Source organism: Phyllobates terribilis, unplaced genomic scaffold, assembly GCF_046119375.1.
Source record: "Phyllobates terribilis strain yellow unplaced genomic scaffold, ASM4611937v1 Scaffold_2__4_contigs__length_985480577, whole genome shotgun sequence".
Taxonomy (NCBI): Eukaryota; Metazoa; Chordata; class Amphibia; order Anura; family Dendrobatidae; genus Phyllobates; species Phyllobates terribilis.
Window position 1 is genome coordinate 804,578,621 of NW_027362762.1, and position 26,577 is coordinate 804,605,197.

Here is a 26,577-nt window from a genome sequence, read left to right on the forward strand (position 1 = left end):
TGCGGGAGGTGGGAGTAACGCCAAATATTCCCGCAAATGTTTTATTAGGGACCGACTTGGGGCGTCTAGTATCGCAGTATGTACCCTCTGAACCCCCAAGTTCGGCCCCCCAAGAGTGTATTGATTTGTCTGCTGCTAATGCCAACCATGTTGTATGTAGTGTGTGTCCTGCTGAGGAGGAGGGAGTGAAACCTGAGGGTAACACCTGCACAGACACAACACAAACAGGGTTAGTGAAAGCAGGTGGGGAGTGTGGGGATGCCCGCAGAGGTGCTCAGCCGGCGTGCCGTGACCTCTTGTCCTCCGGTGAGGGAGGGGGCGGGCAGGATTCTGTAGAGGGAAGCTCAGGGATGGAGAGGGGGGCAGCTACCGGCAGTGTAGGGCTCCCAGGGGTATCCAGGCTGCTGAGTATAGGCCCACTGCAGGGGGAGGAACAGGCCATGGGAGGTGGGGGTGTCCCAAGAGAGGAGCCGCCAGGTAAGACCCCAGGGCAGGAGTTCCCCACATCCGAGATGTCCAAAGGCCTAGGAAGCCTGCCTGATCGGGCGGCTTGGTCAGAAACAGAGGGGAAGCAGGCACTACCCACGGTCACAGCGGTCATAGCCGCTGTCACCAGGAGTGGGAGCGCCGGAGCCCAAGGAGCCTTGCAGAGGTCCGACGGCTTCCCCACTTCTGACCAAGTGTCTGCCGGGTCAGACAGCGGCCAGGTGACATGCCCGGAGGGGCTGACAGAGGATGTGGCAGTTTCGTCGATTCTGGCCACATCAAGTCAGGAATTTCAGGCTGCGTTGGAAGCAGACGACAGCCTGAAAGCTCTCAAGGAACAGGCGGCACAGCCTCCCATGGAGTCAGACTGCGAGCGTGTGGTCTGGGACCAGGGACGGCTGTACCGGGTAACGGTCCAGCAGGGTTCACCGGAGGCGTGGCCCAGGGACCGACAGTTAGTGGTACCCTATCCGTTCAGGGCGGAATTGTTGCGGATCGCACACAAGATTCCGATGGCCGGACACCTAGGGATCGCTAAAACCAAGGCCAGGATAGCTCAGCATTTCTACTGGCCTGGGATGGGAGCCGCGGTGGGTGCCTACTGCCGTTCGTGTGACACCTGTCAGAGGGTGGGGAAGGCGGGGCCGCGCCCCAAAGCCCCACTGGTAACTCTGCCAATCATCGAAGAGCCTTTCTCGAGGGTCGCTGTGGATCTTATTGGACCTCTGTCCACTCCCAGCCACTCCGGGAAATGCTTCATACTCACGGTAGTGGACTATGCCACCCGGTACCCGGAAGCGGTAGCTTTGTCGTCCATTCGGGCCGACAAGGTGGCTACCGCCTTACTGGAGATCTTCTCCAGAGTGGGTTTCCCCCAAGAAATGCTCACCGACCGAGGGACCCAGTTCATGTCGCGGCTGATGGAGTCCCTCTGTAAGCAAATGCAGGTGCAACATCTGGTGGCCAGCCCGTGTCACCCACAGACTAATGGCCTGTGTGAGCGGTTCAATGGCACCTTAAAGCAGATGCTTAAGATGTTGGTCGACTCCCACGGGAGAGACTGGGAGCGTTACCTCCCACACCTCCTATTTGCTTACCGGGAGGTTCCGCAGGCCTCAACGGGGTTCTCCCCCTTTGAGCTCCTGTACGGGCGACGGGTACGGGGCCCCCTGGCTCTGGTGAAGGAAGCATGGGAAGGGGATTTGGCCACCCCCGAGGTGTCGGTCATCGAGTATGTCGTGCGCCACCGGGACAGGATGATGGCCTTGGCAAAGCTGGTGCAGGACAATATGGCCCAGGCCCAGGCCGACCAGAAGCGGTGGTACGACCAGAATGCTTGTGAGAGGACCTACCAGGTGGGTCAAAAGGTGTGGGTACTGGTCCCCGTACCACAGAACAAGCTTCAGGCAGCCTGGGAAGGTCCCTACTTCGTGCACCAGAAACTCAATGCCGTCACCTATCTGGTCACCCTGGATCACGCCCGTGGAAGGAGGAAGGCCTTCCACGTGAACATGATGAAGGCTCATCATGAGCGGGAAGCGACTGCCCACCCAGTGTGCAACCTTCCCGAGGAAGGAGAGGTAGAAAGCCTCCTGGATCTGCTCACCCAAGCCAAGGCGGGTGGGTCCATCGAGGATGTGGGGGTTGGCCACCAGCTCACGGAGGACCAACGGTCCCAGCTGGGGACCACCCTGCACCCCTTCCGGGGGCTGTTCAGCAGCCTGCCCGGAAGGACTGAGATGGCTGTCCACGACGTGGACACTGGCGATCACCCGCCGATCCGGCGTTCAGCATATCGGGTCTCTTTCGAGGTGCAGGGAAACATGCGCCAAGAGATAGACGAGATGCTGAAGCTGGGGGTGATCCAGGCATCCAGCAGCGCGTGGGCCTCGCCTGTAGTCCTCGTACTAAAGAAGGACCGAACTACACGGTTCTGCGTGGACTACCGGGGGCTCAACGCTGTAACGGCCACCGATGCGTTCCCCATACCACGCATCGATGACCTGCTCGATCGGATGGCCGGGGCTAAGTACCTGACCATCATGGATCTGAGCCGGGGGTACTGGCAGATTCCTCTGACCCCCGCGGCAAGGGAACGCTCTGCCTTTATCACCCCTTTTGGACTGTACGAGTCCACAGTGATGCCATTCGGCATGAAGAATGCCCCTGCCACTTTTCAGCGGATGGTCAATACGCTGCTTGAGGGACTTGAAGGGTACGCGGCTGCGTACTTGGACGATATTGCAGTCTTCAGTCCCACTTGGGAGGATCACCTAGAGCACCTGCGGCAGGTGCTCGGTCGGATCCACCGGGCAGGCTTGACCATCAAGCCGGAAAAGTGCCAGCTGGGCATGAGTGAGGTCCTCTACCTGGGTCACCGGGTAGGCGGGGGGGTTCTGAAGCCAGAACCTGGGAAAGTGGATGCCATCGCATCCTGGCCCACTCCTAGGACCAAAAAGCAGGTGATGTCCTTCTTGGGGACCGCCGGGTACTATAGGAGGTTCGTCCCACACTATAGCACCCTGGCCAAGCCCCTGACGGACCTCACCAAGAAGAAGCTGCCCGTCGCAGTCGACTGGACAGTCGCCTGCGAGACAGCTTTCGGGGCACTCAAAGCCGCCCTAAGTAGCTCCCCTGTACTGCAAGCTGCCGACTTCGACCGGCCGTTTGTGGTACAGACCGACGCCAGTGACTTTGGCCTCGGTGCTGTGCTAAGTCAGGTCAACACGACAGGCCAGGAACATCCTGTCTTGTACCTGAGCAGGAAGCTACTGCCCCGGGAGGTGGCTTACTCCACGGTGGAAAAAGAATGCCTGGCAATTGTATGGGCCCTGCAGCGTCTGCAGCCCTACTTGTACGGGAGCCATTTCACCGTGGAGACGGACCACAACCCCCTCAGCTGGTTACACACGGTCTCTGGGTCGAATGGCAGGTTGCTACGCTGGAGCCTCGCTCTCCAGCAGTACCACTTCTCCATTCGCCACAGAAGAGGCCGTGACCACGGTAACGCTGACGGGTTATCCCGGCAAGGGGAGGGTGCAGAAGGACGCACGGGGGAACACAGGAATGTGCTACCCCCTCGCGCCCTCGTATAGGGGGAGGTGTGATGAACCTGTAGCCGCCATCTTGGTAATGATAAATCATATCCAGGGATGGCCACACTTCAGCAGCCCCCACCCTTGGGACCTTCTGTTAAAACGTCAACTAGATAGTTTCCCCCCATCCAGGCTCCTGTAAGATAAGAAGCCTACTTAACACTTGAATGCTAGGAGCTTCAAAGACTTCGAGAGGAAACACAGCCAGCAGGGGGGGGTGCTTCGTCTATCTGTACCTGACCATTTGTCCCATAGGACTAGTTTCTTTGTCTGTCACAAGCATGGAGGCATAAGATATAGAAACATGAAAAGTACACGCATGTTGCATGGGATGGGCCAATAAAAAAATATCACGGCGTCCCGGAGCCATTGCGCACACAAGCCTCCGCGGTAGACGTTTGTACGTGCTCTGGAAGCCATGATATAGCGCGGAGCCATTCCTGAGGACCGTATGGTATCATAATTGATATCAAAAGGTCGGTTACGGCGGCCAGAATCCATGGGAACCCCTGGGGGTATCATGAGACCATCCCAGAAGAAGTTATTGGGTTCCATAGAATTTGGGCTTCTGATCGAAGTTAGACCTGAGGGTGGAGACTGAGCCAGCTGACCTCACCAGCAGTGGGCGGGACGGGGCAGGTAAGATAGCAGGACAGACAAGAGACAAGTCAGTCTTGACCCAAGAGTGGGGTGCTGAACATCTGAGCACCAGCTGAGGCCACCAAGGGGAGGAGCAGTTTGACCATGCGGTGGTAGGCCTCAGCCTGTAACAAAGAACCGTGCCTGCGACCGCAGAATCCTCTCCCTGCGTCACAAGAAAATCAAGAAACCGGTAACTGATATGCTGTGGTGATTCTGTGTGTTGTATTCCATTGTTGTATAGTTTAGCCTGACCTTATACCTGTGTATATTTAGTTGTATATCGTGTATCTAGTGTATTATTATAATCAATTACCTCAAGTAATTGTGGGCCTGCCTTTTATTCTGCATAACGAACGCACGTCCGTGTGAGCTCGGCTCAAGCCAAAAACGCTACCCAGGGTTGGTTCCTGACCCGATATAGGCCCATTCACGGACTGGGCGTATATCTAAAATAGGGACTGGTGGCAGCATACCAACTGGGGATTGGGGAAGGCTGGTAGTGACGGTCGGAGGTTCAGATATATATATTCCTGGCGCGGCCAAGGAAGATATATATACCGCCCTCACTACAGAGGGCCCCGATACCCAGTAGGTTACAGGACAGTCTCTCTGGCGACCGCTTATCCTAGGTGCAGTTCCTTGACTGACCTGAGGCTAAGAGGGCGCTAGCGAGTTGTGCTGTTTAGTGACGTTGAAGGGATAACACACTACCGTGTTCCCTGCGCTGGTTGCAGCTACCTGGCACTACTTTCTCTAGGTGCAGTACCTTGACTGACCTGAGAGGTAAGGGGGCGCCAGAGAGCTGCACCCACCGGCCGGCTTTCATCACAGGGATCTTATCACATTGTCCGCTAAAAGAAGTAGACATTTTAGTTTGGCTGGAAGATGGTCTTTCTTCTGCACCTACCCCACGGACACAACCTTTTTTCCCCTTCCCAACACGCCTATTCCCCTTTCCACCAGCAGCAGGCCTTTTTCCACTCATTTTGGTGGTTAACTAATTCACAACTCTGGAGTTGTTTGCACAAAAAAACAATGGATGGTAACCGAGCAGAGCTGAGTGGCCAAACTGTGGTATTAGGCCAAAACTATTGGCTGGGTTAGATGCAGAAAAAAATTATTTTTAATTTGCAACCTGATGGAGGTCAGTATAGATGGACTAATAGACCAAGTCCCACACACCGCTAGAAGCCCAAATATTTTTTCAGAGCTAGATGCAGAAATTTTTTTTATTCAATTTGTAACCTGATGGAGGTCAGTATAGATGGACTAATAGACCAAGTCCCACACACCGCTAGAAGCCCAAATATTTTTTCAGAGCTAGATGCAGAAAAAAATTATTTTTAATTTGCAACCTGATGGAGGTCAGTATAGATGGACTAATAGACCAAGTCCCACACACCGCTAGAAGCCCAAATATTTTTTCAGAGCTAGATGCAGAAAAAAATTATATTCAATTTGCAACCTGCTGGACGTCAGTATAGAAGGACTAATAGAACAAGTCCCACACACTGCTAGAAGCCCAAATATTTTTTCAGAGCTAAATGAAGAAAAAAATTATTTTTAATTTGCAACCTGATGGAGGTCAGTATAGATGGACTAATAGACCAAGTCCCACACACTGCTAGAAGCCCAAATATTTTTTCAGAGCTAGATGCAGAAAAAAATTATTTTTAATTTGCAACCTGATGGAGGTCAGTATAGATGGACTAATAGACCAAGTCCCACACACCGCTAGAAGCCCAAATATTTTTTCAGAGCTAGATGCAGAAATTTTTTTTATTCAATTTGCAACCTGATGGAGGTCAGTATAGATGGACTAATAGACCAAGTCCCACACACTGCTAGAAGCCCAAATATTTTTTCAGAGCTAGATGCAGAAAAAAATAATTTTTAATTTGCAACCTGATGGAGGTCAGTATAGATGGACTAATAGACCAAGTCCCACACACTGCTAGAAGCCCAAATATTTTTTCAGAGCTAGATGCAGAAAAAAAATATTTTTAATTTGCAACCTGATGGAGGTCAGTATAGATGGACTAATAGAACAAGTCCCACACGCTGCTAGAAGCCCAAATATTTTTTCAGAGATAAATGAAGAAAAAAATTATTTTTAATTTGCAACCTGATGGAGGTCAGTATAGATGGACTAATAGACCAAGTCCCACACACTGCTAGAAGCCCAAATATTTTTTCAGAGCTAGATGCAGAAAAAAATTATTTTTAATTTGCAACCTGATGGAGGTCAGTATAGATGGACTAATAGACCAAGTCCCACACACCGCTAGAAGCCCAAATATTTTTTCAGAGCTAGATGCAGAAAAAAATTATATTCAATTTGCAACCTGCTGGAGGTCAGTATAGAAGGACTAATAGAACAAGTCCCACACACTGCTAGAAGCCCAAATATTTTTTCAGAGCTAAATGAAGAAAAAAATTATTTTTAATTTGCAACCTGATGGAGGTCAGTATAGATGGACTAATAGACCAAGTCCCACACACTGCTAGAAGCCCAAATATTTTTTCAGAGCTAGATGCAGAAAAAAATTATATTCAGTTTGCAACCTGATGGAGGTCAGTATAGATGGACTAATAGAATGATGCTATGCCCAAAAGATTTTACTTCACTAGGTGCAGTAAAAAAATTGGTATTCTATACACAGGTGGTATATCTTGCAACACAGATAGGTTACTCCACTGACTAACACACTCTGCAATAGGCCAAAAAGGATTAGCTTTGCTAGATTCAGCCAAATGCTGTGAAAAAAACTTGCACAGCACTGGCACAGACCTGCCTGGCAAAAACTGATAGGAACTGATGTAACCTAGTCCTGAAAAGGACTCCAATTACAATTAGTCTTTACTCCCACAATCTATCTATTTAAGAGCACAGACCTGCCTGATAAAAGTCGTAGGAAATGCTGTAACCTAGTCCTTAAAAGGACTGCAATCACAACTATTCCCTACTCCCAAGCTATCTGTATATTTGTGCGAAAATTGGCTTGAAATTAACAAGGTATAGCGCACACAGCAACAGCGGTGCCGTCTAACACGCAGCTGCAGCAGTGAGAAAATGGTGGCGACGGGGAAAATGGCTTGGTCTTATAGGGCAAGGACATGTGACATACACTGCCAATCACACATGCCCTTGCTTGTGTGAAAAAAAGCACTTCGCTCCGTGTGTGCGCTGCTGATAGGCTGACAGATTGCACCTCCCCACTGCAAATGCGGGAAAGAGAAAAAAAAATGGAGATCTTCATTGTTCCTGCAGAGATCCATCCCCTGCCCCTCCCCCCGCCCCGCTGTACACTCAAACTGCGTATTAACATTAATTTTCATCATTACTGAGAAAAAATCCAGTTATGATTTTGGTGCACGAACAGTTATCGAACATAACCTCGAACAGCCGAATTTTTCTCAAATTGTTCGTGTTCGCCGACCGGCTCGAACACCGCCCAAAACAGCTCGAATTTGAGATTGGCGAACAGTTCGAGTAGAACAACGCTCATCTCTAGTGAGGAGCATGATGATGATGACAGAAGTTAGCATTTGGTATGTTTTCTTTTAATGCAAGTGTAAGTGTGCAGCCTGCCACCCACCCACCCCCAGACTGCAATTCCATACTGCTAGCTTGCACTTGAATTGGGGCCTTTTAGTTTGGAGGAGGCCGAAGCTGGCCACTACCTCATGGCTGCTTCGGCAGCGAGGTATCCATACTCAGTCCCCAGCCGCCCCTATTTGTGCCTTATACATAAGATTAAGCGCGTATACCAAAACATTACCTGTGCCCTCCCCAGTGCATTTAGTGGGAAGGAGAGCCTATTCCACTGTAGTATGTGCTTGCCAAACCCCTGTTCATGGTACATGCGAAGATGCCTCCCACCTTGCACCTGTCGTTGCAGACTTGCAACTATCCCCATTCAAGTCCTTGTCCCATGGCAGTGTTCAATTGTACCTCTCCCATTCCTTGCAATGCAAGCGCAAGTATGCAGCCTGCCACCCACCCACCCCCAGGCTGCAATACCATACTGCTTGCTTGCTTGCACTTTATATTGGGCCTTTTAGCCATGTGGAGGCGGAATCTGGCCACCACGCCATGGCTTTGTCGGCGGCCTGGTATCCATACTCAGTCCCCAGCCGCCTGGTGGCCGGGTGTCCCCGCTTGCTCCCCAGCCTCCAGGGGGTGGCCGGGTGTCCATACTCAGTCCCCAGCCACCCCTATTTGTCCCAGTAACCTTTCCCACACTTTTCTTAGCCTGGCCTGCTTTAGGGCAGAATTGGCCGAGCCCACCGGACTATCAGACTCCTCCGGTGGGCCCTGGCTTCTCCATCAGGGAAGTTGAGAGTGCCAAGGTGAGGAGCATGATGAGGATGATTGAAGTTAGCATCTGCTTTGTTTTGTTGTAATGCAAGCGCATGTATGTAGTAGCGGCTAGGCCTGAGGTGGTCAGCGTTTTGGCGCATATCCTACCTCCTCCGAGGATTGCTGGATGTTTTCCTGCTACTATCCAAGTTCTATGACTCCCGTTAAAACAAAGCTTCAGGTGATAAATGATGGATGAGGTAGTGGCAAAGGAGAAAGAGCAGGAGGAACAGGGACCATTCACATCAATATCAGGCCAGTCAACCAGATATGTCTTGTAGGATATGTTTCTTTAACAAAAGGAGCGGTTCGGCTACACAGTTATAGGGCATACAGTGAGTGCAATGCCTACCAAAAATTTCGAGGCACTCCAATGCCCCTTGGAAATGACATGGAGGTCAGAGGGCGTTAACTAAACCTTTTTTTCCATTTATAGCAACTGGGTCTCCTGTGCACTGTTGGCCTAAGCAGTGAATGGAAGGCTTTCCAAAAATTTTGAGGAACTTCAATGCCGCTAACAAGAGCCATGTGTGGCACCCCAGGGGTCTGGTCACCACAGTAATAGAGATATTACGTCGGAGAGCAAGTGGGAGGTTTCCTGGTCAGGATCCCTTAAACATGCAACATCCTCCTGCCCCAGTCCTGGGAGGGGAGAATTCTGCCCTTATAAACTGGATTTGGGGTGGGGTTGAGTGAGTCAGAGAACAGAGAACAGTCAGAGTCAGAGTGAGAGCAAGGGAAAGTAACAGCAAGGAGCTCTGTAGGAGCTAGGAGCTAAAGACCAGGGGCTGGAAGCTGAGCAGAGCTCGCCCTGGCAGAAGACAATAGGAACCGGACACAGGAGTCCGAGGCTGTGAGGACTTATATATCCAGCAGCAGAAACCAGCCAGCAGGGGATTTCAGGTCCTCTGGCCATAGAAGCCCGGAGGCTCAGTCACAAGCAAGGGACCAGCACCGCCGTCGTGGAGCGGAGGCTAACAGAAGGCCCCAAGTCACCAGCCATACGGGTGAGCACTACACGGTACACTCAGGGACATGGGCTACTTCTACCCGCTTACAGCAAGGTAGCCAGGAAGAGTGCAGACAGACCGGGAGGCCTACAACTCCACCTGGCCAGGGGAACTCCTGCTCGCTCACAGACTGACCAGGCCTCTTATTCTAGCCAGTACTCCCGGGAGGGTCTACCTTATAATCATCAGTAAAGACCCTGAACTGCACTGCAAAGATTCTGAGTCTTTCCTGCTGCGCTCGTGCACCATCACCCCCATCATACACACTCACTGCCCTGAAGCTATACTCCTCCCGTGGGGAGTTATCCCATTCTCTGCTGCGCACACAACACCAGCCTCAGCGGTCTGCCTCGCAGCGGTGGTACTCCCTGACCGCAATCCGCGGGTGGCGCAGTCGGACAATTAACCTCAAAACCTAAGAAAGACAACCACTGGTTTGACCAGCCTGAGCCACGGGACCGGGTCACCGCCACGGAGACTAAAGACCCCAGAGACCTGGCACCGGGTATCCCACACACGTGTACACATGGCCCAGGGGGCGCGCACATGCAGTACAGCATATTACAAACATAAGCCCCATTATTGGGGAGTGGGTCTCCCATAGTATTTGCTTATGCCTTGCAAGCAAAAGCTGCCAAAAATTAGGACGGAGCAACTTGCAATGCCCCTTACAAGAGCCATGCAGTACAGCATATTACAAACATAAGTCCCATTATTGGGGAGTGGGTCTCCCATAGTATTTGCTTATGCCTTGCAAGCAAAAGCTGCCAAAAATTAGGACGGAGCAACTTGCAATGCCCCTTACAAGAGCCATGCAGTACAGCATATTACAAACATAAGTCCCATTATTGGGGAGTGGGTCTCCCATAGTATTTGCTTATGACTTGCAAGCAAAAGCTGCCAAAAATTAGGACGGAGCAACTTGCAATGCCGCTTACAAGAGCCATGCAGTACAGCATATTACAAACATAAGTCCCATTATTGGGGAGTGGGTCTCCCATAGTACTTGCTTATGCCTTGCAAGCAAAAGCTGCCAAAAATTAGGACTGAGCAACTTGCAATGCCCCTTGCAAGAGCCATGCAGTACAGCATATTACAAACATAAGTCCCATTATTGGGGAGTGGGTGTCCCATAGTATTTGCTTATGCCTTGCAAGCAAAAGCTGCCAAAAATTAGGATGGAGCAACTTGCAATGCCCCTTACAAGAGCCATGCAGTACAGCATATTACAAACATAAGTCCCATTATTGGGGAGTGGGTGTCCCATAGTATTTGCTTATGCCTTGCAAGCAAAAGCTGCCAAAAATAAGGACGGAGGAACTTGCAATGCTGGCACCCTGGTGGTATAGTGGTGGTGGAGGCTGAGGATAAGGAGAAGAAGATAAAACAGCCGAAACGAGGAAGCGTATACCCATGTGTGGGTGTGAAGCGGTGCATGTGAATACACCTCCCGAAATAACACAGTGGATTTGACTTTATGTTACTCTGCTGTCATTTGGTGGTGATGAGAAGTCTGGCCCAATCCAGCCCTTGTTCATTTTGATAAGGGTAAGCTTGTCAGGATTGTCAGTTGACAGGCGAGTGAGCTTATCAGTTATAATTCCCCCAGCGGCACTAAAAACACGCTCCGATAACACGCTAGCGGCAGGGCAGGCCAGGACCTCCAAGGCGTACAGAGCAAGTTCATTCCAAGTGTCCAGCTTGGATACCCAATAATTAAAAGGCACAGAGGAATCACGGAGGACGCTGGTACGGTCGGCAAGGTACTCCCTCACCATCTTTTGAAACTTTCCACTCCTTGTGAGAGTACCCCGCGCCTCAGGGCCTGTAAGCTGGGCGGGTGTCAGAAAACTGTTCAAGAACGTTGACAGTGTTCCCCTGAAGCGTATACCCATGTGTGGGTGTGAAGCGGTGCATGTGAATACACCTCCCGAAATAACACAGTGGATTTGACTTTATGTTACTCTGCTGTCATTTGGTGGTGATGAGAAGTCTGGCCCAATCCAGCCCTTGTTCATTTTGATAAGGGTAAGCTTGTCAAGATTGTCAGTTGACAGGCGAGTGAGCTTATCAGTTATAATTCCCCCAGCGGCACTAAAAACACGCTCCGATAACACGCTAGCGGCAGGGCAGGCCAGGACCTCCAAGGCGTACAGAGCAAGTTCATTCCAAGTGTCCAGCTTGGATACCCAATAATTAAAAGGCACAGAGGAATCACGGAGGATGCTGGTACGGTCGGCAAGGTACTCCCTCACCATCTTTTGAAACTTTCCACTCCTTGTGAGAGTACCCCGCGCCTCAGGGCCTGTAAGCTGGGCGGGTGTCAGAAAACTGTCCAAGAACGTTGACAGTGTTCCCCTGCCTCTGCTGGATTGGAGTTGCATCTCTATCGCCTGTACGCCTTGGTTGGGCAACGAACTGTGACCTCTGCCGCTAGCGTGTTCAGATGGGAATTTTTTTAAGAGTTCTGCAGCAAGGACCTTCTGGTACTGCCCCATTTTTGTAGACCTCTCCACCTCAGGAATAAGAGAGTGAAAGTTCTCCTTGTAGCGGGGGTCTACAAGTGTCACCAACCAGTCATGACTGTCACCCAACATTTTGACAACGCGAGGGTCACGGTTAAGGCAGCGTAACATAAAGTAAGCCATGCGTGCCAGACTGGTAACGGGCAAGATTTCCATGTCCTCACCAAGATGACGACTGACCATGCTCTCCTCCTCCTCCTCTTCCTCCTCCCCCCTGTCCTCAGGCCACCCACGCTGAACCGACGGTATGAAACTTGTACAGGTGTTACCGTCTACAACGCATGATAGCAGCTTCTGTTCTTCCTCCTCCTCCTCTCCTTCATTGTCCCCCAATGCACGTTGGGATGAGATGAGGCTGGGCTGTGTGTAATCGACCGCTACGGCTTCTTGATCCATCTCATCATACTCTGGCTGCAATGCCTCCTCTTTAATTCTCTGCAGAGAGCGTTGCAAAAGACAGACAAGTGGGATGCTGACACTAATGATGGCATCATCGCCTCTCACCATCTTGGTGGCCTCCTCAAAGTTTGTCAGGATGGTAAAAATGTCAGACATCCAAGTCCATTCCTGAGGTCTTATGTGTGGAGTCTGACCTGAATATCGACGGCCTTGTTGCAGCTGGTACTCCACAACTGCTCTCTTCTGCTCACAAATCCTTTGTAACATGTAGAGGGTAGAGTTCCAACGTGTGGGGACATCACACACCAGTCGGTGTGCCGGAAGCTGCAAACGCTGCTGCAACACAGCAAGGGTAGCGGAAGCTGTAGCCGACTTGCGAAAATGAGCTGACAGGCAAGGGAACTTTCACGAGCAGATCGGGGCAACTTGAGGTACAATTTAAGAAACCGCTGAACCACGAGGTTAAGCACATGAGCCAGGCATGGTACGTGTGTGATCTCACCTCGCCTCAGAGCCGCCACCAGGTTACGGACATTGTCACACACGACCATGCCGGGATGTAGGTTCAGCGGTCTCAGCCACAGAACTGCCTGCTCTTTCACAGCTGTCCACAACTCACAAGCAGTGTGAGGTTTATCACCTAAGCTTATGAGTTTCAGCACAGCCTGTTGCCGCTTGGCGGAGGCAGTACTGCAATGCTTCCAGCTTGTAACTGATGTGGTGATATCTGAGATGGAGGCTGAACATGAGGAGGAGGAGGAGGATGCGCTGGAGCTGTACTCTATGGGGGCAACTCTGACTGACATAGGGCCCGCAATCCTCGGTGTGGGGAGGATGTGTTCTGTCCCAAGGTCCGACTGGGTCCCGGCTTCCACTATGTTTACCCAGTGTGCCGTCAGAGAGATGTACCGTCCCTGGCCACAAGCACTTGTCCACGTGTCCGTTGTCAGGTGAACTCTCCCAGTAACTGCGTTGTTGAGGGCACGGCAGATGCTTTGGGACACGTGCTTGTGTAGTGCGGGGATGGCACACCGGCCAAAATAGTGTCGGCTGGGGACCGAGTACCGAGGGACGGCCACCGCCATAAGATTGCGAAAGGATTCCGTCTCCACCAGCCTAAAAGGCAGCATTTCCAACGCAAGCAGTCGTGAAATGTGCGAATTTAGGACTGTGGCCTGTGGGGCGTTAGCTGCGAATTTCCACTTTCGTTCAAAGGTCTGGGATATGGACAATTGAACGCTGCGGTGGGACGTGGACGTGGACGTTGATGCTGTTTCTTGAGAAACTGCCATAACAAGTGAAGACTGAGAGGAGGGGCATCTTTACATGCAGTATGGACAGGGGATTGCCTTTCACGCACAACAGTGGAAGAAGCAGTGGTGACACCCGCTGACACTGGTCGTGGACCCTGGGTTTCGCCCCACAAAGTCGGGTGCTTTGCTGCCATGTGCCTGATCATGCTGGTGGTGGTCAGGCTGGTAGTTTTGTCACCCCTGCTGATGCTGGCATGGCAGGTGGAACATATGGCCTTTTTGGGGTTATCAGCAGAGTCTTTAAAATAATTCCAGACTCTGGAAGACCTACCGCTTGTACTGGCAACGTCCCTCGTGTTGCTGTTACGGGGAACGGTTGCCTGCCTTCTGTCTGCAGCCACCACACTGCTTCTTCCTGCCTGTTGGGGTACTCTGCCTCCCTCCCCCTTTGTGCTGCTGGCCTCACTCAGCATGTCCTCCTTCCACGCTGGGTCAGATACTAGATCATCCACCACCTCCTCCTCTTCCACTTGCGCACCACGATCCTCCTCCTCACTTCCTGGCAATTGTGTCTCGTCATCGTCCACCTCTTGTGACAGATTGCCAACGTCGACTTCCTGTGGCCGTGGCTGTTCAAATATTTGGGCATTGCAACATGGGATCTCCTCTTCCACCACTTCAAGTGTATCAGGCGAGGGGCCCAAATATGGAAATGGACCAGTGAACAGCTCTTCAGAGTGTCCAAGTGTGGGATCACTTGCTGTCTGACGACACTCGGCATGGTGGGAGGAAGGAGCATCAGGGTGAGGAGGAGTATGCGGTCGAGACTCACGGCTACTAAGAGTTGACCGTGTGGAAGACAGACCGGAGGTGGTGGTGCTCAGGTAACTGGAAGTATTGTCTGCTATCCAATTAATAACCTGTTCACACTGATCAGTTCTCAATACTGGTGTTGTTCTGTGCTTCCCTAGTAATTCGGTCAAGAAGTGGGAGCGAGAAGATGTGGCTGTTGGTTGTGGCACATTTTCACCTTGGCCACGGCCCCATCCTCTGCACGAACCATCACCAGAACGTCCACTTCCACGTCCCTTGCCACGCACCTTGCCCATTGTAAATGAAGTAAAATAGCTTACACTTGCACTATCAATGGAAAAACGGTATTAAAGAGTAGATTAGAACTGTGGAAGAGGAAAACCACAGTTATTGTTTACTGGGGTATACCACACTTTTTTAAATAGAGATATTTGCGGCTGAACAGTGAGCGACACACTCAAACTGCTTTTTTTTTAGATACCAAAGGCCCAAAACTGGATAGTACAGTGATTTGACCCGTGGAACTGCGAAATCACACTGGGATGTCGGGCCTACACAAGACTATTTTCAACAGATATATTTTTGTGTCACAACAGTCAGGAGACACTACTGTTTTTCTTTACGGAAAATATACCAAAACCTGAATAATAGAGATTTTTTACCGTGGGATGGCAAAACCACAGTTATTGTTTACTAGGGTATACCACCCTTTTTTAAATAGAGATATTTGTGGCTGAACAGTGAGTGACACACTCAAACTGCTTTTTTTTTAGATACCAAAGGCCCAAAACTGGATAGTACAGCGATTTGACCCGTGGAACTGTGAAACCACACTGGGATGTCGGGCCTACACAAGACTATTTTCAACAGATATATTTTTGTGTCACAACAGTCAGGAGACACTACTGTTTTTCTTTACGGAAAATATACCAAAACCTGAATAATAGAGATTTTTTACCGTGGGATGGCAAAACCACAGTTATTGTTTACTGGGGTATACCACACTTTTTTAAATAGAGATATTTGCGGCTGAACAGTGAGCGACACACTCAAACTGCTTTTTTTTTAGATACCAAAGGCCCAAAACTGGATAGTACAGCGATTTGACCCGTGGAACTGCGAAACCACACTGGGATGTCGGGCCTACACAAGACTATTTTCAACAGATATATTTTTGTGTCACAACAGTCAGGAGACACTACTGTTTTTCTTTACGGAAAATATACCAAAACCTGAATAATAGAGATTTTTTACCGTGGGATGGCAAAACCACAGTTATTGTTTACTGGGGTATACCACACTTTTTTAAATAGAGATATTTGTGGCTGAACAGTGAGCGACACACTCAAACTGCTTTTTTTTTAGATACCAAAGGCCCAAAACTGGATAGTACAGCGATTTGACCCGTGGAACTGCGAAACCACACTGGGATGTCGGGCCTACACAAGACTATTTTCAACAGATATATTTTTGTGTCACAACAGTCAGGAGACACTACTGTTTTTCTTTACGGAAAATATACCAAAACCTGAATAATAGAGATTTTTTACCGTGGGATGGCAAAACCACAGTTATTGTTTACTGGGGTATACCACACTTTTTTAAATACAGATATTTGCGACTGAACAGTGAGCGACACATTCAAACTGCTTTTTTTTTAGATACCAAAGGCCCAAAACTGGATAGTACAGCGATTTGACCCGTGGAACTGTGAAACCACACTGGGATGTCGGGCCTACACAAGACTATTTTCAACAGATATATTTTTGTGTCACAACAGTCAGGAGACACTACTGTTTTTCTTTACGGAAAATATACCAAAACCTGAATAATAGAGATTTTTTACCGTGGGATGGCAAAACCACAGTTATTGTTTACTGGGGTATACCACACTTTTTAAATAGAGATATTTGCGGCTGAACAGTGAGCGACACACTCAAACTGTTTTTTTTTTAGATACACCAGACTATTTTCAACAGTTATATTTGTGTCTGATAAATCAGAGACATGCTTTTTTTTTTGGGGGGGGGGACACACCAAAAGGTTAATAAGACGGGTATTTGTACAGTGTGAAGGAGGAAAAAAAAAGGAGGATTTAGATGAAAAAAAAAGGATTTTTCCTGGCCCCCGACACCTGGTGCTAAGTCCAGCAATTTCCGCAACAGGAGCACACAGGACTGTAATGCAGCGTTTGCTGGTATAACCACTGTGTCTCCTATACAGCCTGCCTTCCTGATATCTGGGATGGATATTAGTCCTGAAAAGGACTGTTTGTTTGTTCTGGCAGCCTTTACAGACCCTACACTAACTATTTCGCAGTTTATATCTCTCCCTAAATCAGCAGTGCTGTCACTACACTGTCTAATCCGGAGCGACTGTGTCCAAGATGGCGGCGCCCGGTTTTAAATACTCGAGGTGACGCTGTGCGGCCAGCCAATCACTGTAATGCCCACAACCAACATGGCTGCGGCATTACAGTGACTGGTTGGCAATCCCTGAATGTTCATTGGCTCTGTAAAGAGCGCCAAACATGCAGGGCGGAGACCCGAGCTCCCGCCCGAGTAACCCAGAAATGCTCGGTGCTCACCGAACATCCCGAGTAGCGTGATGCCCGGGCGAGTACCGAGCAGTGTCGAGCATGTTCGCTCAACACTAATAATGTATTGTATAATATAATGTAGTTTGTAAAGCAGCTTTTCCCTTACTTTCATATTGGTGGTCTAACTCTAGGATAATTAATCAATACTATAACAGAGTGGGTCTGACATCTGGAATCCCCTCCAATCAGTTGTTTGCAGCTCCCATGGTGGCCAGATGTAGCTGTTTTCGGGTCTTGCAGCTCAGTTCCTCTACAATTCAATAACAGCCAAGCTGCAGTACTTGAGAATAGCCACTACACAGTGTTTGGAGCTCTGCTAGCAGCTGGCTTATATCCAGTCGCTGTTGGAGGTAGAAACAGCTCATGCCAAATGCCGGATAGAGATGAGAGGATCAGGCAAAATTCAAATTTGCGCATATTTTACTGGGAAATTTGACTTGCAAAGAAGTTATTCTTCTTGAATTTAATATCCCTTATTATGCACTGGGTCTCTCCAGACTTCAGAGCATAATAAACATAAGATATAAAAAATAAAAAAAATACTTATACTCACCTAGCCTCTTCGGCCGCTCCTGTTGCTTCCTGACCCCTGTCTGGTCCATCATATGTCAGTTGTGTTGCATCTCCAGCCCTATCTAGGAATCTAGGGCAGGGATTCCAGTCGTGAGTTGGTCCTGGAGTTAACTGCGCATGCACAGTGACCTCTGGGGCCTGCAGCCAGAATTAGCAGCCCAGTGTTCACGCTAAGCCTGAACTTCCAGCTGCGAGTAAGCCTCAGTACATGCATAGTGAACCCCAGGGCCTGTTTGTACCTGGAACACCTGGTCTAGAATGAATATTGAGACAGGAATGCAATGCGATGGAGGAACAGAAGACCGGACAGCTGGCAGGGAGGAGAAGGGGTGGCCAGAGGTAGATAAGAGGCTGTCAAAAGGTTAAAAATTAAAAAGTGATACTTATCCCACAGCTGACCTCTCCAACCATCCCCACTGCTTCCTGCCTTCATCTCGTTGAATCCCCGGCTTGTTATTCACTCTAGGCCATGGCTGTCGGTCATGAATAGGTCCCAAAGCATGTGCAGTGAACTCTGCAGCCTGTTATCGGCCGGAAGCCCCAGGCTGGAGTGGACATAGGGCCGGAGATACGACAATGCAACATGACAGAGGCGCAGAGAACTGGATAGTTGGCAGTGAAAAGGAGGGGGGCCAAAGAGTTGAGCAGTGAAGTCAGTAAATTATTATTTATTTATTTTTTTATATTTTGACTTGCCTTCTACTGCTCAGCAAGATGGCAGCCACAGCTGGTTGCCATTTTGCTGAATTCACATGAAGTGAATTACAAGAAATCCTTATTCTCAAGAATGCAGATTTTTGTCAAATTTGAGTAGAATTGAATTTCACTCGAATGAGCTAGACTAGGAAAAGAACCATTTTCAATATGCAACCTGCACTCATCTGTACTGTTTAGAAAAAAAATATTAAAAAAGTGGGATAAAAAAATTGTTTTCAGTAAACCTCTTTCACGCATGTCTTATAATAAGGCTTAAATTGTCTGGGGTTTTATGGATTAGGTTCTAAGGCTCCCTTCAGTGGTGATTTTTATAAATCAGAATTTTATCACCATAATATACTCTATAGCTGCATAGGAGATTTGGAGCTGTGCATTAGAAAATTAGGCCCTCATACTTTCTTAGACTGAAAAATTCCAACTTAAGGTCAGTATTTGATATATTTTGATGTTTACCACAATTAAAAAAAATGGATTTTACTTTGTGGTGAGTGCCTTCTATCATTCCTTTACAAAGATGTAGAGTATTTGGTATTCATTTTCGGGCACCATTAATTTAAATCTGTATTGCTATTGTGCCTAACTGTAATTTTACCAGATATTAGCTGGTGATATACTGTATATATATATATATATATATATATATATATATATATATATATATATATATATATATATAGCAAAACATTGGTGTGACAATGTTTTAGCTTCATATTCTAAAAATCTGTATATTAATATATTAAAACATGTCATTGTGGCATTACATACATAGTAACATATTAGTCCTTACTAGTGAGGGGCGTATCATTTGGCATTCTAATTTGTCAGATTTGCCCTATTTTCCCCGGAACTTTGATTTGCAGTGGATTGAATCATTCTTATTATGCTCTATGTTCTCTCTAGACCACAGAACATAATAAGTGTAAAATAATAAATAATACCTTACTGCTCACTGCTCCCAACACCCCATGGCTCGCTGTCCACATCTCCGGCCTCTTCACTATAGATCCGAACTTCTGGCCCCATAACTGCGCATTTTTAAGTTGTGGCGCATGTAGTGATGTTACAACATCACAACTTTACAATGTGCAGTGACCATTAAAGCCTGGTCGTATCCAGGGGTCCTGGCCTATAGTGAAGAAGCAGGAGATGTGGTGCATTATGGTGGAAAGACCAGAAGGCAGGTAGGGTGAAGTGGTATGGCTGAAGTGGTGAGTGGTGAGGTGAGTTACATATTTTTTTTTTTAACATTTGCCAGCCCTAAATGGCTCACCAAAGTGGCTTCTAGGCATTTTTTTTGCATTTCCTCCAAACTGAATTGCAAAGTGGAAAATGCCAATGAAGATGCCAAAGATGCAAATTGGGACATAGTAATTCCCAATCCCAATCAGGTAACCAGGTTAGGTCCCAAAATTAATTACTAATCTTAAGAATCTACTTTAGTACTTGTAATTGTGTTTATTACAAAATGGCTTTTGTATTCAGTAGTGTTAGTTATGGTTGTTAAGCTTTCAAGCCGTATGTCTATATAAATGTAGATTACTTAGCTATAGATTTCTTGTTATGTGGACTAGATGGATCCTCTAGACTTTACAGCAAGGGACAAGACATTACACATTAATCATTTACTTTTTTCTCTCTTTTACAGTTTCACTCTACAGTGAAAAGGATTCAAGTCTACCGACCAGGGTTCAATTATACATTTGCTCACATTTGCATGTTGAGCAATGAGAAAACCTGCATAGTGGATGATATAATACACATTTTGGAAGAACTGAAAGCAGCTCGCTCTTCAAATCGAACAAATTTTATCATTACCTATCCCATCACACAGTTAAAGGATGGCAGAGAAGTTTACAATGGGCATCAGTTGGGAGGTGTCACCGTTCACAGCAAAGATCGAGTTAAGTCAGCAGAGGCCATTCAGCTCACGTATTATCTGCAGGCAATCAACTCTATCAATGAAATGGTGGCTGAAAAGTGGGAATCTATTTTCTGCGAGACTGTAGAAAGCTTTCAAAGGTTAAATAGAGAGGTCAAAATGTACCCTTTCACGTCTTCATCTCTAGGAGAAGATTTTCAGAAAACCAGCAGGGTTGCAGAACGTTACCTGATCACAAGCCTTATCTTAGTTGTTTCATTGGCCATCTTGTGCTGTTCCATGCAGGACTGTGTTCGAAGTAAACCTTGGCTTGGTCTACTCGGACTTGTGACAGTCACTCTTTCCACTCTCACTGCTGCAGGGATCATCAATTTGACAGGAGGAAAATATAATTCAACCTTCCTAGGAATTCCATTCATCATGCTAGGTAAACTTTTTTTCTTTAACATTGCTCAGAAATTCATGTCAAGAGTATGGTTAATAGCTGGATATGTATGAGTTTGAAAAAGTTCAGAATATAGTAAAGTGTTCCACATTTGCTTCAACTCAACTTTTCAATTCAGTTTACTGCTTGATTAAAGAAACACTCCCATGAAAGTTGTTATCCTCTTAATATACCTCATTCAGCATATTTTATAATGGTTAATTCTTCTTTTTTTCCATTAGGTCTGTGACCTCACGTGAATAAAACAGTCTAGCTGAATATTTTCAAGCTGTATATAGAAACAGGAAGTCTCTTTTGCCTGCATGGGTCATCATTAGAACTACAATTCTACATTATTATAAGTCCTTGGCAGCCCAGCTCCACCTCCTCTTCAACTCATGACCCAGCTGCTCAACTCCACCCTTTGCCAAGGACCTTGCTGTGATGTAGAATTGTAGTTCTAATGATGACGCATGCAGGGAAAAGAGACTTCTGGTTTCTACACAGAGCTTAGAAGGATTTAGCAAATCTGTTTTTAATCACGTGATGTCATAGACCTAATGGAAAAGAGAAGTATTAACTACTTAAAAGGGAAAAATAAGCAATATATTAAGAGGGTAAAAACATGGATAAGAGTGCTCCTTTAAGAAGTGGCATGTTATAGAGCAGGAGGAGCTAAGCAGGTGGGAAAGTAGTGATCAGTTGATATTTTTCTGCACTTTCTGTAAGTAATTCATTTGAGTAACAGCAAATGCTTAAATTGTAAACGCTTTATGCATGTCATGTTTTGAATGTTGTGACATGGTCACAAATGCTCTACCTCTGCTTTTGAACAAATAAAGTGGTAGGTAAAAGTTTGGGCACCCCTGGTCAAAATTTCTGTTATTCTGAACTGTTAAGCAAGTTGAAGATTAGATGAACTCTAAAAGGTCTAAAGTTAAAGATGACACATTTCCTTTGTATTTTAAGCAATATATATACCCTGCTCAAAAAATTAAAGGGAGCACTCAAATAACACATCCTAGATCTGAATGAATGAAATATTCTCATTGAATACTTTGTTCTGTACAAAGTTGAATGTGCTGACAACAAAATCACTCAAAAATCATCAATGGAAATCAAATTTATTAACCAATGGAGGCCTGGATTTGGAGTCACCCCCAAAATTAAAGTGGAAAAACACACTACAGGCTGATCCAACTTTGATGTAATGTCCTTAAAACAAGTCAAAATGAGGCTCAGTATTGTGTGTGGCCTCCACGTGCTTGTATGACCTCCCTACAATGCCTGAGTATGCTCCTGATGAGGTTGCGGATGGTCTCCTGTGGTATCTCCTCCCAGACCTGAACTAAAGCATCCGCCAACTCCTGGACAGTCTGTGGTGCAACGTGACGTTGGTGGATGGAGCGAGACATGATGTCCCAGATGTGCTCAATCGTATTCAGGTCTGGGGAACGGGCGGGCCAGTCTATAGCTTCAATGCCTTCATCTTGCAGGAACTGCTGACACACTCCAGCCACATGAGGTCTGGCATTGTCCTGCATTAGGAGGAACCCAGGGCCAACCGCACCAGCATATGGTCTCACAAGGGGTCTGAAGATCTCATCTCAGTACCTAATAGCAGTCAGGCTACCTCTGGCGAGCACATGGAGGGCTGTGCTGACCTCCAAAGAAATGCCACCCAACACCATTAATGACCCACTGCCAAACCTCTCATGCTGAAGGATGTTGCAGGAAGCAGATTGCTCTCCACGACGTCTCCAGACTCTGTCACGTCTGTCACATGTGTTCAGTGTGATCCTGCTTTCATCTGTGAAGAGTACAGGGCGCCAGTGGTGACTTTGCCAATCCTGGTGTTCTGTGGCAAATGCCAAGCGTTCTGCATGGTGTTGGGCTGTGAGCACAACCCCCATCCGTGGACATCGGGCCCTCATACGACCCTCATGGAGTCGGTTTCTAACCGTTTGTGCAGACACATGCACATTTGTGGCCTGCTGGAGGTCATTTTGCAGGGCTCTGGCAGTGCTACTCCTGTTCCTCCTTGCACAAAGGCGGAGGTGTGGTCCTGCTGATGGGTTGTTGCCCTCCTACGGCCCCCTCCATGTCTCCTGGTGTTCTGGCCTGTCTCCTGGTAGCGCCTCCAGCCTCTGGACACTACCCTGACAGACACAGCAAACCTTCTTGCGACAGCTCGCATTGATGTGCCATCTTGGATGAGCTGCACTACCTGAGCAACATCTGTGGGTTGTAGAGTCCGTCTAATGCTACCACGAGTGTGAAAGCACAACCAACATTCAAAAGTGACAAAAAGATCAGCCAGAAAGCATTGGTACTGAGATGTGGTCTGTGGTCCCCACCTGCGGAACCACTCCTTTATTGAGAGTGTCTTGATAATTGCCAATAATTTCCAGCTATTGTCTATTCCATTTGCACAACAGCATGTGAAATTGATTGTCAATCAGTGTTGCTTCCTAAGTGGACAGTTTGATTTCACAGAAGTTTGATTTACTTGGAGTTATATTCTGTTTAAGGGTTCCCTTTATTTTTTTGAGCAGTGTATATATATATTCTTCTTTTACATTTTAAAAATTACGAAAAGAAAATTTGTCAGATGTTAAAGTTTGGGCACCCTGTATGATTAGTACCTAGTAGTAGTACCTTTTGAAAGTATCACAGCTTGTAAAAGCTTTTTGTAGCCAGCCAAGAGTCTTTCAATTCTTGTTTGAGGGATTTTCATCCATTCTTCCTTGGAAAATTCTTCCAGTTCTGTGAGATTCCTGGGTCGCCTTGCATGCACTGCTATTTTGAGGTCTAGCCACAGAATTTCAATGATGTTCAGATCACGGGACTGTGAAGGCCATTGTAAAACCTTCAGCTGGCGCCTTTTGCGGTAGTCTACTGTGAATTTTGTGGTGTTTAGGTTCATTATCTATTTGTAGAAGCCATCCTCTTTACAACTTCAGCTGTTTTACAGATGGTGTTAAGTTTGCATCAAGAATTTGTTGATATTTCATGGAATCCATTTTTCCCTCTACCTGTGAAATGTTCCCTCATTAGCTGCAACACAACCCCAAAGCATGACTGATCCACCCCATGCTTAATAGTTGGCGAGATGTTCTTTTCCTGAAATGATGTGCCCTTTTTTCTCCACACCTACCTTTGATCATTGCAGCCAAAGATTACTATTTTAACCTCATAGGTCCACCCACAAGACTTGTTTCCAAAATGCATCAAGTTTAGATGTTCTGTTGCATACTTCTGACACTGAATTTTATGGTGAGGATGCAGGAGAGGTTTTCTTCTGATGACTCTTCCATGAAGGCCATGTTTGTGCAGGTGTCTGTGCATAGTAAAACAATGAACAACTCCAGAACAACTCCAGAGTCTGCTAAATCTTTCTGATGGTCTTTTGCAGTCAAGGGTTCTGATTTGCCTCTCTACCAAGACTGCAAGCAGCTCTCACTGAAATTTTCTTGGTCTTCCATACCTTATCTTGACCTCCACTCTTTCTGTTAACTGCCATTTCTTAATTACATTTCAAACTGAGGAAAGGGCAACTTGAAAATGCTTTGCTATCTTCTTATAGCCTTCTGCTTTCTGGGCCTCCACCGATTTAATTTTCAGAGTACTAGGCAGCTGCTTAGAAGAACCCATTGTTGCTGTTTTTTGGACAAGGTTAGAGGAGGCTGGGTTTTATAAAGCTTGGAAATTTGCATCACCTAGCCTTTCCGATGATAGTGAAGAAGCCAAAACACTAACAGACTAATTAAGGTCTGGAACCTTGGTCAAAGTTATCTGAGCACACAAATCTCCAACGGTGCACAAACCTTTGCATGTGTCCAACGGTGCACAAACCTTTGCATGTGTGCACAAACCTTTGCATGTAAATCATGCAGACGCAGGGACTGGAACATAATATACGAGCACGACGAAGCTACTCGGTAAGCACCCGAGCATGCTTGGCGAAAGGGTTAAACGAGCATGCTCGCTCATCACTACTGAGGAGTCCTTTGCCTGAAGTCACATGGCACAGAGACTATCAGGCAAGCAGGAGGAGGTGGCGCTGGTTTTGGGAATAGAGATGGAGTGACAGAGGCGTCAGATCTCTAATACCGTAGTTCATCAGCCTCATTTGTTAATCAATTCAAACCCTGGTTTCTCAGTTATGGGGGAATGGACTGGCCATGTAAAGGTATCACTGGCCTTGTCTTTGAAAGAGCTTCATGCGCATATACCGGTAAATAGTTGGGGGATGAAATCCTGTTGACAGATTCTCTTTAAACTTAGTCAGCCTTCTTTAGCTCTGTGTCACTTAAGCTAAGGAAGGGAACTTGCTTAAAGCTGAAGATTAAATTGGGGTAATCACTTTCAGGAGTTGACCAGGAATGTTAATGCCATGCTTACGTATAGCTATCGGCATGCATTTGTGAATAACAGGAATCATGTTTGTCCTATTCTAATTAATAGGACAGATGAATGATATCTGCTGCTTGTACATGACCATATTTGTATGTATGATATTATCAGCCCCACTCACCTCCTAATATGGAAGTGTGTGGTGCCAGACTTTTTTTTTCAAAGTTCAAGATCTACATTCAGAAATTACAGAAATAATATTTTTACATGAAGAATTTAGTTATATAAAATAAATGTCTGCTGCCTAGGAGTGTTGCTGCTTGTGTGCTACTTAGTATCTACTTGGCTGCCATATCTCTTGGCTGGTGAATTTTGAAGTTATACCCTTTGACTAGTGTTGAGCCACCCCCGTAGTGTTCGAGTTCGGTTCGGTTCGTCGAACACCCGTGAGTTCGCCGAACTGTTCGTCGAACACCTTCGAACACCGTTAAAACCAATGGCAGGCAAACAAAAACACATAGAAACACATAGAAAACACCTGTCCAAAAGCTGACAAACTGCTCAGAAGACAAAACTAACACATGGAAAAATGACAAGTACATATAGCCATGCGAAAAGAAAAGAGGTGGAGGAGTAAAAGGAGGGTGAGACACAGATATAGGCATGTCATGCCCTTCTAAAATCCAAAAAGTGAGAAGCCGACACGGCCAGTCCGCTCCTGCCCGTGCCACCTCTGTGTCGCCGGGTTTGTGCCAGAGCCGCGGTGAACCCTGACGGCCAGCCCCCCTCTCCCAATACTGGTGCCTGTCCGCTGGTGGGTCGAGCGAGCCCCCCTGTGGTGGAGGCAGCTCTAAGCTTTTTAATTTAAATTGTCTCTCTAATTTGAATGAATACACTTTAAATCCATTTACAAGGATCTATTGGAGGGCAAGTCTCATGCCAGCAGCCACGTAATTCCAGCTCCAGTAGCGTCCACTAAAGCTGCTGCAGTTAAAAAGCTTTTATAAGGATCGAGCTCGGCTGTCCACTGCAAGGCATCCTACTGCCAGTCCCAGCCCCTATGCCTTGGGGTGCCTCCTGATGCTCTTCACTGAGTATCCCATGGTCCCGAAGCATTTCCTTTGAAAAAATTAAGTGTCTAAACTACAGGTGGTGTAGCTTGCTTAACAGCCGGGATAATCCGCTGACTAGCAGACACTGCTTCTAGGCACAAAGTATTTCCTGGGCTAGATGCAGTTAAAAATTTGTAATTAGATACTCTCGTTGGATGCTGAGAAAGCATTCCATAGAGTCTCCTGGCACGCCATATATGATTCTCTTAAAAAGCTTGGGGTAGGGGTCTAGGGGACCCTTTTATAGCCAAAATCACGGCCCTGTATCACAATACGTCACCTAGGCTGAAGATAAATGGAACTGTAGCACCCTGAGGGCTCGGTTGCTACA

The 26,577-nt window shown here is 47.3% G+C and overlaps 1 protein-coding gene across 3 annotated transcripts in view; it reads left to right on the forward strand.

Moving 5' to 3' along the window:
* Positions 1-26,577, forward strand: part of PTCHD1 (patched domain containing 1) — a 353,376-nt gene that overhangs the window by 155,407 nt on the left and 171,392 nt on the right. For all 3 annotated transcript variants that reach the window (XM_073667507.1, XM_073667508.1, XM_073667506.1), the window contains exon 3: positions 20,121-20,781. In XM_073667507.1, the coding sequence (XP_073523608.1) occupies positions 20,121-20,781 (661 nt within the window). The remainder of the gene's footprint in view (positions 1-20,120; positions 20,782-26,577) is intronic.